Here is a 14222-nt window from a genome sequence, read left to right as displayed (position 1 = left end):
ATGTAGAGGAAAGACATTTAAATTATTCTGATATTAACTTAAAGAACTCACACTTACAACTTGTGATCCTGTACTTTTTCAACTAAACACTCAAATTCAAGTCACATGTCAGATTACATTTATTAATCATGTTTGAACATGGAAAAAGTAATTTTAGTTATCAGCTGAAATCCTTCCCCTTCCATTATGAAGCAGATTTAATGCTTGAAAACTACCAAGTAAACAGTTTTATACTGACAGGCAACAGGTACACAAATTTCATTTATTCTTTTCCATGGTAATGTGTAAAAATCAACAAATAGATACAATTTATAAAGCACAGAATACACACATCCCATGTACAAGAACAGGAGTAGGATGAAGAATAAGTCTTAACTCATACCCCAGTCTTTTTTCCAAACTCAAACAGAAAAACCACAACAAAACATCAGATGGCCACACAAATAAGCTTTATTAAATTTTTAAAACCACTCAAGAATTAAATGAAAGTTACAAGTATTAAAAGCTGTTATTAACTAGAAAAGGGTGAGCAGAATCCAGCTGGATGTTCAGGAATCTTTACTCGAACAGCGACTTTGCCGAGACAGATAATCCATCAGACTCTGGAAATCCAAAATTAAACATGCAAGAAGGATTACTGGCCATTCAAAAGTCTTTTTTTCTTTCATCAGACCCTCAGATAAAAGTAAAGATGAGCTTTGGGTTACCATAAGCTTCTGGATCTGGCACCAGGCCACATCATCCAGCAGGTCCACATTGATTTCATTCTTGGTCTCTTCAGAAAAACTGAACGTCTTCAAAGAAAAGCATGCAGGAATCAAACATTTAAACACTTTGAAACCCAACAAGCAGCCTGGATTCATAACACACCCTCCTGGCTTTAAATGAAATCATGACTTCCTCTAGATAGATGCTCACCAAAATAAAAGCATCACATACCTGCCCCTGTGCTGTGGTCACAGTGATGTGAGCGGGAGCTCCTGCCATCAAACAGTGCAGATCACCAGTAGAGACGACAGACCTGAGACAACACAGGACTCGGTATCAGTGCGTTTCAGCCACATCCGGATAGAACATATGTACCCGTCACATGTTAAATTACCTACAGGGGCTGTGCTGTACAAACAGAAGGAAAAAAAGAGGCATCGTGCTAGAAATAAAGAGGGATTCTGAATAAATGCATGCAATGAGGAAACACCAGAGGTAGGATCAGTCAAAATGATAAAATAAAGATAAAACAATGAAAGAGGAAGTGTTCAAACAAATAAAGAGGACAAAATATACATCAAAAATAAAGAAATGAATAAATTAAGGATTAAATCAACTAAAATATGTAGATATTTAACTAAATAGAGAAAAACCAAAAGTAAAGTTTGTTTTAAAGACAGTAAATGGTAATGAATAAAAGCAATCACAAGCCAAACTAAAAACACAGGCCTTGAATTTGATTTTTAAATATCTCTTCTGCTCCAGAGATACAGACCATAATAACTACAATGCTGCCTCACTCTGGATTTTTGTTCTGACTTTTGGTGCAATTAAAAAGCCACTACCAGAAGAGCTGAGGTGTCAAAGAATAAATGCAAATCTAAAATACAAAAAAAAAAAAAAAAAAAAAAAAAAGGGGCCATTAAGAGCGCTACAATAAAAGAATCTTCAAATCTATTCTAAAGAGAAACGGGCAGCAACAGACCTGAGTTTCCCTTTGGTCTGCTCAGTGGTTTTGCGATTCGTCAAGCGGGTTTGAGTTCTGCTGCCGGCAACTGCAGATCCTCTGCACAAACACAAACACAGCTGCCGGTCAAGAATACTAAACACATTTCTTCACCGTACATTCTGATCTTACATGAGGTTTCCGGCGCTGTTACTCCCAACTAATGTTCTGGTCCTTTTTGCCCCCTTTCCTCCCTAGAAATAACGAAATTACGAGAAACATGCATTTAGAAACATTCTGAACATTAAACCTGAGTATGTATACCACTTTGTGTCCAAGAATTTTTAAAGGTTTAGTCCACCCAAATAGTATTCTATATCTAATTAGTTATGGATTTAAAGGTTTATTCCACATAGTCCCTTTTTTTTTAACTTATTTTTTTAAAAACAGTGTCTGGGTTAGACTAATGAAAAACAAGGATCCCAGAAATGCCTCTTCTGCAGACACATACTTCTAAAATACCTTCTGCTTCAACCACGGAGCAGTTTTACATGTTAGATTACACTGTTTTGTTTTTCTGACAGTGGAAAATTTTCACAAACATCACCAACCTTGGACACTTTGGAGGAGGCTGTGGGGCCGGATGGAGAATCAGCCGATTTTACTACAGATAAAAAGAAGAAAGAAGTGATATGTGGACATATCAGGGTAAGTTATTGCTTGTAAAATATACGTTGTTTTGTTTCGTTTTTTACATCTTTTGCTTCGTCTCTTCTTGAGTGGCTGTGGCATCTCACGGGATTCATTCTGCAGAAGATGACAATTATCACTGTCATAATAAAAAATAAAAATATTAAATTCTAATTTTTTTTAAGGGGGGGGGGGGCTTAACTTACCTTCATGGCAATTGAAACCTCACTGGCTGACGCTTCATCCTCTACCAAGGAAGAATTTATTTAAAACAAACAAACAAACAAGTTAAATCTGTTTCCAGCTTGAATCCAGGTTAATTATCAACTAAACTTGTGACTAATATACACTCACGTCTTATTAAATCTCCTATGAGGGTGTTCTGCAGAGAAGGAGGCATCTTCATCAGCTCCACTTTGAACGCCTTGTCCACTGTGGCTAGCATGTTCTCCATTTTGGCCTCCAGCCCGTTCGTGCGCTCCTGAGCTGTAAAGAAACGCTTTTAAAGACTTTAAAAAAAATAGCGGATTTAAAACTGGACATTTGAGCTGCCAAACTTCCAAACCTTCTTTCTCGAACTGCTGGATGAACAGCGTCAGTCTGCTCCGCCGCACGTCTCTGCTAAGCTGCTCTTTGTTGGGTCCAGATGCGGTGTTTTTTTTCCTGACCGGCATGTTTTAACTTCAGCTTTTCTTGCGGCGTGGAAACGAGTCCAGTTAATAACGCACCGGAGGCCGCAGCACCGCTAATTAATATATCCATGCGCTGATTACACAGCTGTGCGACAAGGCGGAAGGATGCGGTTCGACTTGTATGCGTCCGAATCGGTCTGAATATATTATATTATATTATAATTATATTAATTATATTATATAGCTAGTTTAAAAAAAAATATTGGCCTTAGTGTAGTCTTTAAAACTGCCTGTTAAAAAAAAGCCAAGATGTGGAATCAAGTTGTGGCGCAGTTCTAGAAAATTATTTGAATTGCGCATGCGTCTTAATTTATTTGTTGTGCTGTATTTATTAAAGCTCAATCAAAGTCAGTCTGTGGGATCAATATACTAAATTGTGTTAATGATAATATGGATATGGAGCACCACAAGGGTCAAGGGAAAAAGTTTAATTTGCATTTCCTCATTTAACTTTTTTTTTTATCCCCTGCAAAAACCTTTTGTCCTCCTTGCAAGACTTTTCTGGTTCGTTCCAACTATTTTTCCTTCCACAATTTTGCATTCCTCATAACAACTTTTTCATTTTCTCATTCCCTCAACAGTTTTGCATCCAATAACTTTTGCATTCCCTCAACTCATTCATTCGTGACTTCCTTCACAAAAAGTTTAGCTACATCGCAACATTTCTGCATTCATCACGTTAACTTTTTGACCACGTCTTTTTCCCAACAATTTTTGTGTTTCCTTGCACACATTTGCTCTCCCATACAAACTTTTATTAATTCTTTTACAACACACTTGAGTTCCTTTGTAATTATTTTTCAATCAATCAATCAAACTTTATTTATATAGCACTTTTCATACGAACAGAGTTGCAACACAAAGTGCTTCACAGATTAAAAACAATCCCACTCCACCCGCTAACCCATCTTCCCCAAACCCAAAGATATAACACAAAAACACAGTCACACTATAACCAGACCCACCCCCCTCTCACCCTTAACCATACACTAATTTTTGTTACCTTGCAATATTTCTGCATTTCCTCGTTCCCTCCACACTGTTGCGTTTGTTAACAATAACTTTAATGCTCCTTAATATTTTTTTCCATTACCTCACCACTTTCTTTCCTCGCAATCTTTTTGCAGTTTTTTGCATATGTGACAACTTTTCCATTCAACCATTCACCTCAGATAATACGGCAGAATCAGAGTAGGGAATATCCCTGTTGGACCTACACTGACTGAGGAACAGATTTGATATTTTAGACTGTTGGTCATCGCAAGAAAGAGAAACCGAGGACAGAAAAACGATGACTGAAATTAGTCTGAAGGAGATTTAGTTGTAAAGTTTACAGCAAGGGAACATCTCTTTGAAACTAAGATATGTAAAAATTCTTACACTTGACATGAAAATACAAATTCTTATAAACACAATGACAAAAACAATGACACAGTTTTTTCAATCAATTCACAAACTCATTTATTGCAGCGCACTTAAGTGTAGACATTCATTTCCTTTCCACAGGACGGTAGGAGCACATTTATTCTACTATTTTTTATTTTTTTAAAAAGTCTTTTCTGTACATCCTCTGCCATAAGGAGATCAAATTTACAAAGTCAGTACAGGGTAGAATATCTTAAGACAGATTAAAAGGGAAAGGAGGGGGGGTTGAGTCATAAAAAAATCTAAGTTAGCATACTGTCTGCAATCCAAATGTCAATAATACAAAAATAAATAATTGAGAATTTCTTTTAGTTTTTTGGAGGAAAAACCTGGTGTGTGTTATTAATATTCTGATTTATTTATTTTTTTTAGCTTTTTTTTCCTCTTATCCTCACCCTGGTTTAAGGCAGTGCAAATGGAATATTATACATCATCTCATCTGTACAAGTCACTTCCCAAAGTCGACACATAAGCCGTATAAACCCATTTCCTAACAAGTCATCGAGCTGTTTTCCGCATTCAGTGGAATGTCACGACAAAGTCTTTCTTTCTCGATACGGTATCAGCAGTACGGAAGAAGCTTTTCTCCATTCTATGCTAGCGTAAGTACATGTGAAGTACAGTTCTAATTCATCAGAACAATAAGGCATCTCAGCTGAATGAGCACAGTATGGGGCTGTTAAAAAAGGCAGATTTTAAAAACTCAAGCTTTGACGAGGCACTTTCCCTGCAACAGAACGTGTGTCTAGTTGTAATGTGTGGGAGTCAGTAGTGTGGCACACCTTTTTAACTGTACTTTTTAACATTCTCTGCCTCCAAAATAGCCAGTTACACATGCGGTTGAGTGTCAATATTTGTGGGAGACCTGCTGTGAGAGCAGGGCATCTGGAATGTTGTGAATCAATGTTAGTGACTGATAATTAGTGATTGTCTGTGGCCTCTCGTTTACCGACACAGACAGAGAGCCTGTACATTTTAACAACCTGAACATTCATTAAGACTTGGATCACACAAACAGTCAATTCATCGAGAAGTGTCGCCTGAAAAACAAACAGGCGACTCTGGTTTTGAGATTTCCCCAAAGTGAAAAATATGTACAAAAAGACAGGTGGACTCGAGTTACTGTTGTTTTTCTTGGAAAGTGCACAAAGAAAGTCTGTACATGTCTCAAACAACGGATCTAATCTGGGAATTTAAGCAAACACAAGAACCTGTCTGCTTTACACACACACACGGATACGCCTACACCATGAGGGCAGTCAATACATTCTGTACAGTGATTTATCGCTCTATACACCATCTGTAAAGAAATTCAGCTCAACTAGTCCCAAAAGACTCCAAGCAGTTTACAAAACGAGTCCCACCTGGAGGCAGCCGCTTGGAAAACCTCTCCAAAGCAAATAAATGAAAAAAAAGAAGCGGACAACGGGCATCTTCCAAGACAAAGGGGAAGAAGAAGTACCATGTGTGGGTGATTGGACGTGTTTCAACTCGTCCAAGTTTTGCTGCAGGAGGCGTTCAGATGAAAGGAGGTCCGAAGGTTTTAAGGCACCACTGGACACTCGGGCTCAGCGGTCGATCGATGCGGTCCAAAGACTTGAGCTGCTCGGTGCTCAGCTCATCGTAGGCCAGGCGGTACTCCCTGTCGAAGGCCTCTGCACATGATTCAGTCAGAAAAGAGAGATTGCTGATTGAGGACACTTAGAATAAACCAGCCTTGCATTTGGTACAACAAAAAAAAGCAAGAAACGTGCAAGCGCAAATGCCGACTCAGTCTTTCTCACAACCTTCAGACTCTCTTCAAAGCTCCATAATGCTGTTTGATTTTCCTCTCAAGCATTCACTCACCTACGTCAATGTTCTCCCGTCCCAAGGCCACCAGTGAAAGAAACAGTATTTCTCGATAGATACTCCTGAGAGGAATTCAGATCACACACATGAGATGCATTTTCATCGACACTTTAACGTGCTGCAAAAACACTTAGGCAATAAAGAGAAGTGGAAAGTGCAGGACAGGGCTCTGACCTTTGTCGTTTGACCCCGTCTGGACGCCGTTTGATCTCTCGGATCAGCAGGTTGATGGGACCGTAGACGTCGTTGGTCTGGATGTTGCGAACAATCGTGTTGAGGAGGGTACGGATCTCCTGGTGGTCTGTCGGAGCCAAAGTCCCCTTTTTCTCCACTGGGAACATACAAACACACATGCAGCATCAGAACCTCTGCTGACATTTTCTGCACTTTTAGTGCTGAAACCGGACAGCAGTAGTTGTACAACCAAGCAGGTGCACATTTGATTTGACCTGTCGCTATTCCGGCATAAAATTGTAATATCGGTCAATTTCGTTATCGTTTTTTTCCTTGCCTATCATGAAAACCGATAAAATAATGCCTGGATTTTGCCAGCATTTACTCATAAAAAACAGCATGTGAGAGTGTGAATTGCTGTTTGAGACAATTAAAAAACAATCGGTTGATATCAGAATCGGAAATTGAGAGTTGGATTACTGGCAAAAACAGCCCATAGTGTCCATAACAAGCCTAACACTGGTTTGCTGTTGGATGATGTGCACTGAAGAGGTTCAAAATCACAGGCTTTAGTGCCATCTAGTGGAAGTTGTAGTTTTCCAAACTCTTCACCTAATAATCTAAAAGAAGCTGCAGTTACACGTTCAACACTTATTGGCTTCATGTGTTATTATTTAAGATGTTTTGAGACTTCAGCTATAATACGGTGTTGCACACTCACTAAAGGTCCTCCAGAGCTGGTAAAGTGGGTCTTCGGGTTCCTTGTGCAGGTTGATGTTGTCCCACAGCAGCTGTACGTAAACCTGCTTACTGTCCTGTGACAGTGTCGTCAGGGGCAGCTGCAAATATGAACCAACATGAAGATAACTGACAGAGTGTGGAAAAGAAGAAAGCCTTAAAAAAATAAAAGGAAACAATTGATACGGATAGTATGTTTGGTGTCTAACCTGCACTCCATTGTTGCAGTGTTCAGATGTAAGGATGAGTCCAGGCAGGTGAGTGGGAAGGTCGAGGCGGCGGAAATACCAAACCAGGTTCCAGAAAATGATCGGGTGTTGGCTCAGGAACTTGTGAGTGTAGATCACCTGGACAGAAAAAGTTCAGAAGTTGGAATTAAAGGATCTAATTCCACAAAACAGACTGTGAGATTATAGCCTCATTTGGACGCACATTCTGTTCCATTAATCTGACAGCAATTGAACATCTCGGCTTCAAGTGGTACTCCAAGTTAAGAAAAGGATTCTGTGAAATCTCTTTCGACATTTCAGCACCAATGTTTTCCTACAAACATCACCGAGAGGCATCATGCGGAGTCATTTTGCTCTGCTAAATCTCTTCGGGTATAAACTCAAATGTCCATATTTATAAATGCTGCCACTTTAACAGGTCGATGAAGCAAGCAACGTTCCACATCCTCCGTCTAAAAGGGCTTATGTAAGTATTTCACCTGATCTCCCTCATTCTCCAGCAGAGTCTCCAGCTCCTTGCGCAAAACCAAAGGACTGAGGTACGGTACAGACACCGGCTTGGGATTTGGCTGTCTTGTTCCCATACCGTCCTAAAAAACACACAATTTTGACTATTTAATATTTGCACTGCAGGTACAGGCGCTATCTTTAGTGACAGGCTCAGTTTGGGACACTGACCGACACCTCTTGCAGGCTGCAGGGCAGGCTGGTGGTGGAGACACCATGTCCAGGTCTCTGAGAATAGTCCAGGCTCTGCAGCGGTCCTCCGACACTGTTGCTGCGAGTCAGTGAAGTTCCACTACATCTCTGCTGCTTCCCTGCTGCCTGGTGCTCCAGGAGACCCAGGGGATCCGACTGTACCGGCTCTGGAATCAGACTGGAAACACAACAAGCCAAGAGAAGTCAGGAGGAGGTGGTCGTTTTTTAACTCTCATGTCGTCCTGCAGATCAAATTGACCCATTTTAAACTTTGAAAATAAATGTGGGGAAAAATATATATTTTCACAGTGAAAACGTCCACATTTTCGGGAAATTTTTGAACATTTTTTGGTGGAAAAAAAGGAAAAGTTAAAAGAAATGTTTCTTTAAGAACATTCAGAAAAAAAATCGGATTTTGGTCGATTTTTTTTCTGAATGTTCTTAAAGAAAATATTAGAATTTTTACAGATATATATGGAATCACTTTAGATATTTTCAGGATTTTTTTGGAATTTTTTATTAATTTTTTGAAAATATTCTCAATTTTTTTTTAAATTTTTACTTCTTGCCAAATTTGGGGATTTCTTTTAAAATAAAAAATTTAAGGGAAAATTTCAAGGATTTTTTTGAATTTTTTGAATAAATTTTGTATATTTTCTTAGCTGAATTTTTGGATCTTTTTTTTCAGAAAATGGAATTAATATTTTTTGGTGCCTGTAAATGAGGACAACAGGAGGGTTAAATACTTGGTGAATAAATCTCTTTAGAGTTGTGGTGCCTGCAGATCAAGTTGAACCTTTTGTGTGTTCCAGTGAGATTATCTGAAGTCTCCTGAGGTTCCTCCACAGGAAAAGCAATAAGGTCTGGTGCTTTAATGTCAGCTGAGCTGCTGGCTGTGGGCTGCGTACTGGTGCTGTGGATGCTGTCTTCTGAGGCACTGGGATTCATACAAAACCTGAAAGGGGACATCACAGAATTTGAAGGAGAAGAGCATTTTTTTATGTTTTCTATGCATTGCTGCAGACAGATTCCTACCCGGTCATTGTGCGCAAATCATGAAACTCGACGTGCAATAAGGGCAGGAAGGCCGTGCGACAGAAAGGACAGTTGGTGTTAAGGTTGGAGTCGTCGGCTGTCCAGCCTGCCATGATCTCCTCGTCGTACACCAGAGCTTCACAGGAGCGGCACTGGGAGCAGCTGGACATCAACACCTGTCATGTACAGTTGGGAGTTATTCCAGTTAACATGTCTGCACTTTTACAACAGAAGCGGCAACTAAGAGGGCGTTTGTGTTTTTACAGTAAGTCTCACCTCCAGTGCACAGTTCTGGTAGATGCTCGAGGAGGAAGCGTGATGTGAGGAGCTTTGTTCAGAGTCAGGACCCCTGCCTGCTCGGCCTGGAGTTGGATCTGGAGACAAACAGAAAGAAAAACAATCCTGACTTCAGGAAGTACTCTGCTTTTCTTTTCTTTCATATATTCCTGATATATTTAGAACAGCAAGTGTACTACTCACGTGTCTGGTGGGTCCCTCGGCCAGTGTCACTGCTGCCGCTGCTGCTGCCCAGACTGGTGCAGCTCTGGTTCAGACCGTTAGCTACCAACCCTGGGATGGTTCTTCTCTCAGGACTCTCATCCAAGTCATGTGCAGACAACATGTGCTCATCCAGGCGGGATGGGAAGCCGCCACCAGCCTGAGCTTGTTCATCCTGCACAGAAAAGTCATAGAAATCAGGGAAAACAACCTAAATTATTCAACAGTGACTAAAAAGCTAACAAAATTGCATTGGATCCATCAAAATCAAGCAGCAGTTGAGCAGTGAGTAACTGTATCATTGCAAAACCTGCTTTAAGTATCGGGAATTATCTCACCTCGTCATCTGAGTAAGAGTAAGCTGATGCCACGGCCCCCCACACCTTGCTGGCCACATTTGCTGCCTGCTTCATGCTCGACTTAAGCACATCGATTTTAGGCCCTGACAAGAGGGTGTCCATCTTGATGCCTGAAATGGAGTTAATGACGGAGCCCAGCGAGCCTCCCTGTGAGGACTTGACCAGCGCTGTCAGTGAAGAGGATCTCGGACCTGGACTCGCTGTGGCGCTTCCAGGTGTCTTTGTCTTTGCTGCAAATGTCTTTGAGCGAGTCACGGTGCTGGGGCTGCGTTTGGGCGTGTCGCCTGGTGAGCCCCTTGGAGTTTTGACAGGAGGCACCGGGAGGCTGGACCTCCGCTCTATAGACTGTTTAGGCTGAGGGGCGTCGGTGGAGTCTCCCTGGGACTGCTGGAGCTCCATACTGGAGGATTTAGCACCCAGCGGGCTCCTCAGGCTCATGTACATTTCGATCTCCTCAGCCAGGTTACGGGACACCACAGCAGGGACAGAGCGTGGCATCTCCTGACTGGAAACGGAGGCCGACTCTTCGCTCTCCGACACCAGGAGGGAAAGCGGATCAGCGCCCACCTTGACGTCCGCCCTCTCCAAAGTTGCTCCTCGCGCTCCGGACTCATCCTCCTGTGTTTCAGTGAGCTTCCTCCCTCGATTCTCAACATTCACTTCAGTCCCCTTCACCTCTTTACCATCTTCCTTCCCATCCTCCGGTGCTCCTTGGCCTTCTTCCTCCGGCAGAGTCCGAACAGTCAAGCACTGATCATCTTCTGGTTCTTCGTCCAGGTCTTTAAAAGGTGCTTTGGACACACTGTTAGGAGGAGGACTCTGACCTCCAGAGAGCGCTGCAGCCAGGATCCGAGCGTCGGCGCCCATCTGACTGGCCATGTGGTCCACGCCTTCCTCCAACAGCATCCCAGCACGAGTCTCAGCGCTGAAGCTGCAGCTGCGTGCGGAGAAGGATTTCTGCCGCAGCTTTTGAGGCTCTTTAGGTAAATTCCCTGATGGAAGTGAAGCATCTTCATCATGTAGAGACACACTATCAGTCTTGCTGCTGTGTCTCCTGAACAGCTTCCCTGTACCTGCAGAATATACAAAGAATACAGATGCAATCAAAGCTGCTACTGAAATTGGGATTGTAAAAAAAACAACATTTAATTTGGAAACAAAATTATCTTTCCCCACTAAAAGATGATACTTAAAAACCATTCACAAGCTAAACGTCTTGCTCACCGGCTTCCCTGCCACCATCAAAGCTTCCTGTTGACAGTTTAACAATACTGGGGACAGGTGAGGGCTCATTGACAGGACTGGGAGGTTCTGCCACTGCAACGGCACTGTCCACTGAACCAGCAATGTCACCTCCTGGTTAGAAAAACACATATATAGCACGCTAGCATCTATGTGCATGAAATAACAGGGTGTAAGCACAACCTTATAAAAGCAGAAGTAGAAGTGGATGTAGACCTGGGGATCCTGGGTGTTCATGTATATATTTGGAGGATCATAACTTTACTGCCAAATTCTACAATCCAATCTCAATAATTAATACTGACTGTCGGGTATTAATATTTATTACAGTCACAAAAAGTTGTATTTACTTTTTGTGAGGTGATCTTATTAGCTGAAATGTACCAAACATGAACATGCTTTAAGATAGCGGCTTAAAAAAAAAATATATATATGTGTGTGTGTGTGTGTGTGTGTGTGTGTGTGTGTGTGTGTGTTTTCCAGTCCTTTATGTACAGAATTTTTCTTTCAATTAATGGCAAATTTTTGTCAAATAATAATTATTTTTGTTGATTGAAATATAGAAAAAAATAGTGGAGTTTTATGGTTTTTTTTTAGCATTTGTAATAACAGATTTTTGATGTGGACCATTTGTACAGTATGTTTTTGGCTGTATATTAAATATTATTTCTGTGATTTTTACCTAATACTATTGACACTATAACTGTTTGTAAAATAATAATATTTTGCTGATTTAACTCTAAAAAAAATAGTGTAATTTTATGAAAAAAGGAAAAATCTGGAAAATACAGTGGATAAGTAAATGGGTCCAAAAACTTATTGAAACTAAAAAATAAAATAAAATAAGTACTTTTTCACATTGTGTAAGTAACAATGACTGGACCTTTCCTACCATTACGCTGTGCTTTGGGGTTGCTTCCCTCATCAGCTGAAGGAACAGCTGTGTGTGAAGGTTCTGCCAGCTCCTGGTGTAACTCATCCTTAGAGCCGTAGCCTTGATCAGACTGTCTCCCTGCAGATCACAAAAATCACACAAACCAGGTCATTTTAATTCCAACTCACATTCATTTTTAAAGAGGAATTTTTTCCGCACTTTCAGCTTGAGACCTGTCGCTAGCTGTGGTGCATCAGTACCTGTGCTAGATCGGCTGTCTGCTGTGTCTCCCATGTCGTGGCTGGGAGCAAACACATCATGTTCCTCACTGTTGACCTCACCGGAGCTGTCGGCACTTCCGTGACTCAAACGGTCAGAATCAGTGACTGATGATCCACTGACTGGTGCAGCTGCAGGAGGCCACAGGAAGACAAGTTTGAGTAAAACGGCAAAGAAACTGAAAGAGAGTAAGCACTGCAGGCCTGTGTATGTTTAATTCCTACCTGTGGTGGTTAGCGTGGATTCCTTCTTGGAAGATGTTTGGTTTAAGGCCTGTTTGAACTGAGTCACTCCGCGAAGCACACTACGCAACTTTGTCCACATAAAGAGGCCGCTACGATTGCGGCTCGGCCACGGGCTCTCTAAGACGGCCTGCAGAAAGAAGAGGGAAGGATGAAGATACATTTCTGGTGTACATGTTGTTTAAATGACATTAGCCAGTATACCAGTAAGACCAAAACATTACAGTCAGTTTTTACAGAAGAGATATGAGAGTAAACCTCTAAACCCCCAACTCACTGCTGGGTGTCAACGGTATGTTATTTGAATAGCCAAAATTACACTGTTTATGACAGGCAGAAGATGGAGAGACAAGTAAAATGGTTAGATTTCCCATTTTCCGACTGGTCCTTGAACTATTCATCCGTTACTTTCAGTTTCATTGGAAAAAACAACCAAATTGAAGCTTAAAAACAGCAATATTTCACCAAAATTATTATATTTTAAATGGCACTCTTAAGAAATTGACAAAAATAAATCATGTGCAGTCATCAGATTCTGTAAAAAACTAAAAATTCTGAGCATCTTGGCCCAACTGTGACACCAATACTGACATAGCTGAGAACAATAATCACAAAAACTAAATTGAAGGACTTTTCAGCTGAATTGGATCAACTGCTAGGAGACAAGTATGGAAAGAAATTATAAATCTAAATAGTCCAACATCTTTAATATTTAGAGCCACTGTTTTTTCCAGTGTTGGAAACACCTGGTGGCACTTGGAAAAATGTTGGGAATGTAGATGCTTTTGTTTATTTTAGTTATTAGAAGATGTAAAACCAAAGAAAATCAACTTTTTGTTTTTATGATGAACGGCATTATACCTTTGTTACCTTTGTTGTTTTTGTTTAAAAAAAAAAAATCTGCGTTATCCAAGTGCAGGACTTTTTATTGCAGAGAAAAAAATGATCTCACAGTGAGCAAACATGTGACAAGAGCAATATAATGCCCAGAAAGTGCTTGGGATTCAGAGGATTGAAGTGCTCGGCTACATATATAACCTTGTTGTAGTATCCGTATGTGATGGCATTGGGATGCACTCCAGCTTTCTTCATCTCCACCAGGACTCGCACAGCCATTACAGGAAGACCCCACACACCACAGAGCTGCATCACCACTCTGTAACACACCTGAGAGCCAGACATACAGAAACATAAACCATATTTTAGTCACAATCAAAACACCATCAAAATGAATAATCCAAACATTTTGACGCATATTGTGATCGCACCTCATCGAGCACCTCCACCTCGGTGGTCCTCATCTTTAACAGGACGTTGTACGCCTGCTGCATGGCGCGACTCTTCGACTTGGCCAGTCGCACGGCCGCTGGCAGGCAAATGAACCACAAGCTGTAGCAGTGACTGAACAGACAGCGAGCCCACAGCGGCGGGTTGGAGTAGAAACGCTTCGCCATCTTGTACGCTAGCTTGATCTCCTATTGGAGTAGATGAGGGTTGACGATTAAGAGCATGGTAAGTTCATTTTTGATGCTGGCTAAGG

At 41.1% G+C, this 14222-nt stretch overlaps 3 protein-coding genes across 4 annotated transcripts in view; 1 reads left to right on the top strand and 2 right to left on the bottom strand.

Moving 5' to 3' along the window:
• The window catches only part of LOC110962536 (pyruvate carboxylase, mitochondrial), a 627844-nt gene that overhangs the window by 170813 nt on the left and 442809 nt on the right, over positions 1-14222 (top strand).
• Positions 428-3272, bottom strand: cdca9 (cell division cycle associated 9). The gene is made up of 10 exons (XM_022210620.2): positions 2910-3272; positions 2699-2830; positions 2551-2591; positions 2410-2461; positions 2266-2318; positions 1847-1908; positions 1694-1774; positions 940-1021; positions 708-794; positions 428-602 (listed from the first exon to the last, which is right to left on the bottom strand). Exons 1-10 carry the CDS (start codon positions 3016-3018, stop codon positions 549-551), a joined length of 753 nt encoding a protein of 250 aa, XP_022066312.2. The 5' UTR covers positions 3019-3272; the 3' UTR covers positions 428-548.
• The window catches only part of dennd4c (DENN/MADD domain containing 4C), a 39698-nt gene continuing 29947 nt past the window's right edge, over positions 4472-14222 (bottom strand). For both annotated transcript variants that reach the window (XM_022210589.2, XM_022210592.2), the window contains 18 exons: positions 13951-14157; positions 13721-13849; positions 12665-12812; positions 12422-12571; positions 12180-12299; positions 11270-11401; positions 10025-11118; positions 9669-9861; positions 9465-9562; positions 9189-9364; positions 8950-9108; positions 8133-8331; positions 7934-8044; positions 7434-7571; positions 7208-7325; positions 6487-6643; positions 6310-6374; positions 4472-6116 (listed from right to left, as the gene is read on the bottom strand). In XM_022210589.2, coding sequence (XP_022066281.2) covers positions 5980-6116; positions 6310-6374; positions 6487-6643; positions 7208-7325; positions 7434-7571; positions 7934-8044; positions 8133-8331; positions 8950-9108; positions 9189-9364; positions 9465-9562; positions 9669-9861; positions 10025-11118; positions 11270-11401; positions 12180-12299; positions 12422-12571; positions 12665-12812; positions 13721-13849; positions 13951-14157 — 3531 coding nt within the window. In that variant the 3' untranslated portion in view covers positions 4472-5979. The remainder of the gene's footprint in view (positions 6117-6309; positions 6375-6486; positions 6644-7207; positions 7326-7433; positions 7572-7933; positions 8045-8132; positions 8332-8949; positions 9109-9188; positions 9365-9464; positions 9563-9668; positions 9862-10024; positions 11119-11269; positions 11402-12179; positions 12300-12421; positions 12572-12664; positions 12813-13720; positions 13850-13950; positions 14158-14222) is intronic.

The sequence above is a fragment of the Acanthochromis polyacanthus genome, chromosome 23, assembly GCF_021347895.1.
Source record: "Acanthochromis polyacanthus isolate Apoly-LR-REF ecotype Palm Island chromosome 23, KAUST_Apoly_ChrSc, whole genome shotgun sequence".
NCBI classification, from domain to species: domain Eukaryota; kingdom Metazoa; phylum Chordata; class Actinopteri; family Pomacentridae; genus Acanthochromis; species Acanthochromis polyacanthus.
Note: the sequence above shows the minus strand (reverse complement) of the source record. Positions and strands in the feature narration are given on the sequence as shown.

Excerpts from the sequence above, each read along its gene's own strand:
- cdca9 (XM_022210620.2), bottom strand. The coding sequence starts at position 3,018 with ATGCCGGTCAGGAAAAAAAACACCGCATCTGGACCCAACAAAGAGCAG. Across the intron at positions 2,462-2,550 it reads AGGTTTCAATTGCCATGAAG|AATGAATCCCGTGAGATGCC; the intron begins GTAAGTTAAGCC and ends CATCTTCTGCAG. Across the intron at positions 795-939 it reads TGACCACAGCACAGGGGCAG|ACGTTCAGTTTTTCTGAAGA; the intron begins GTATGTGATGCT and ends TTTTCTTTGAAG.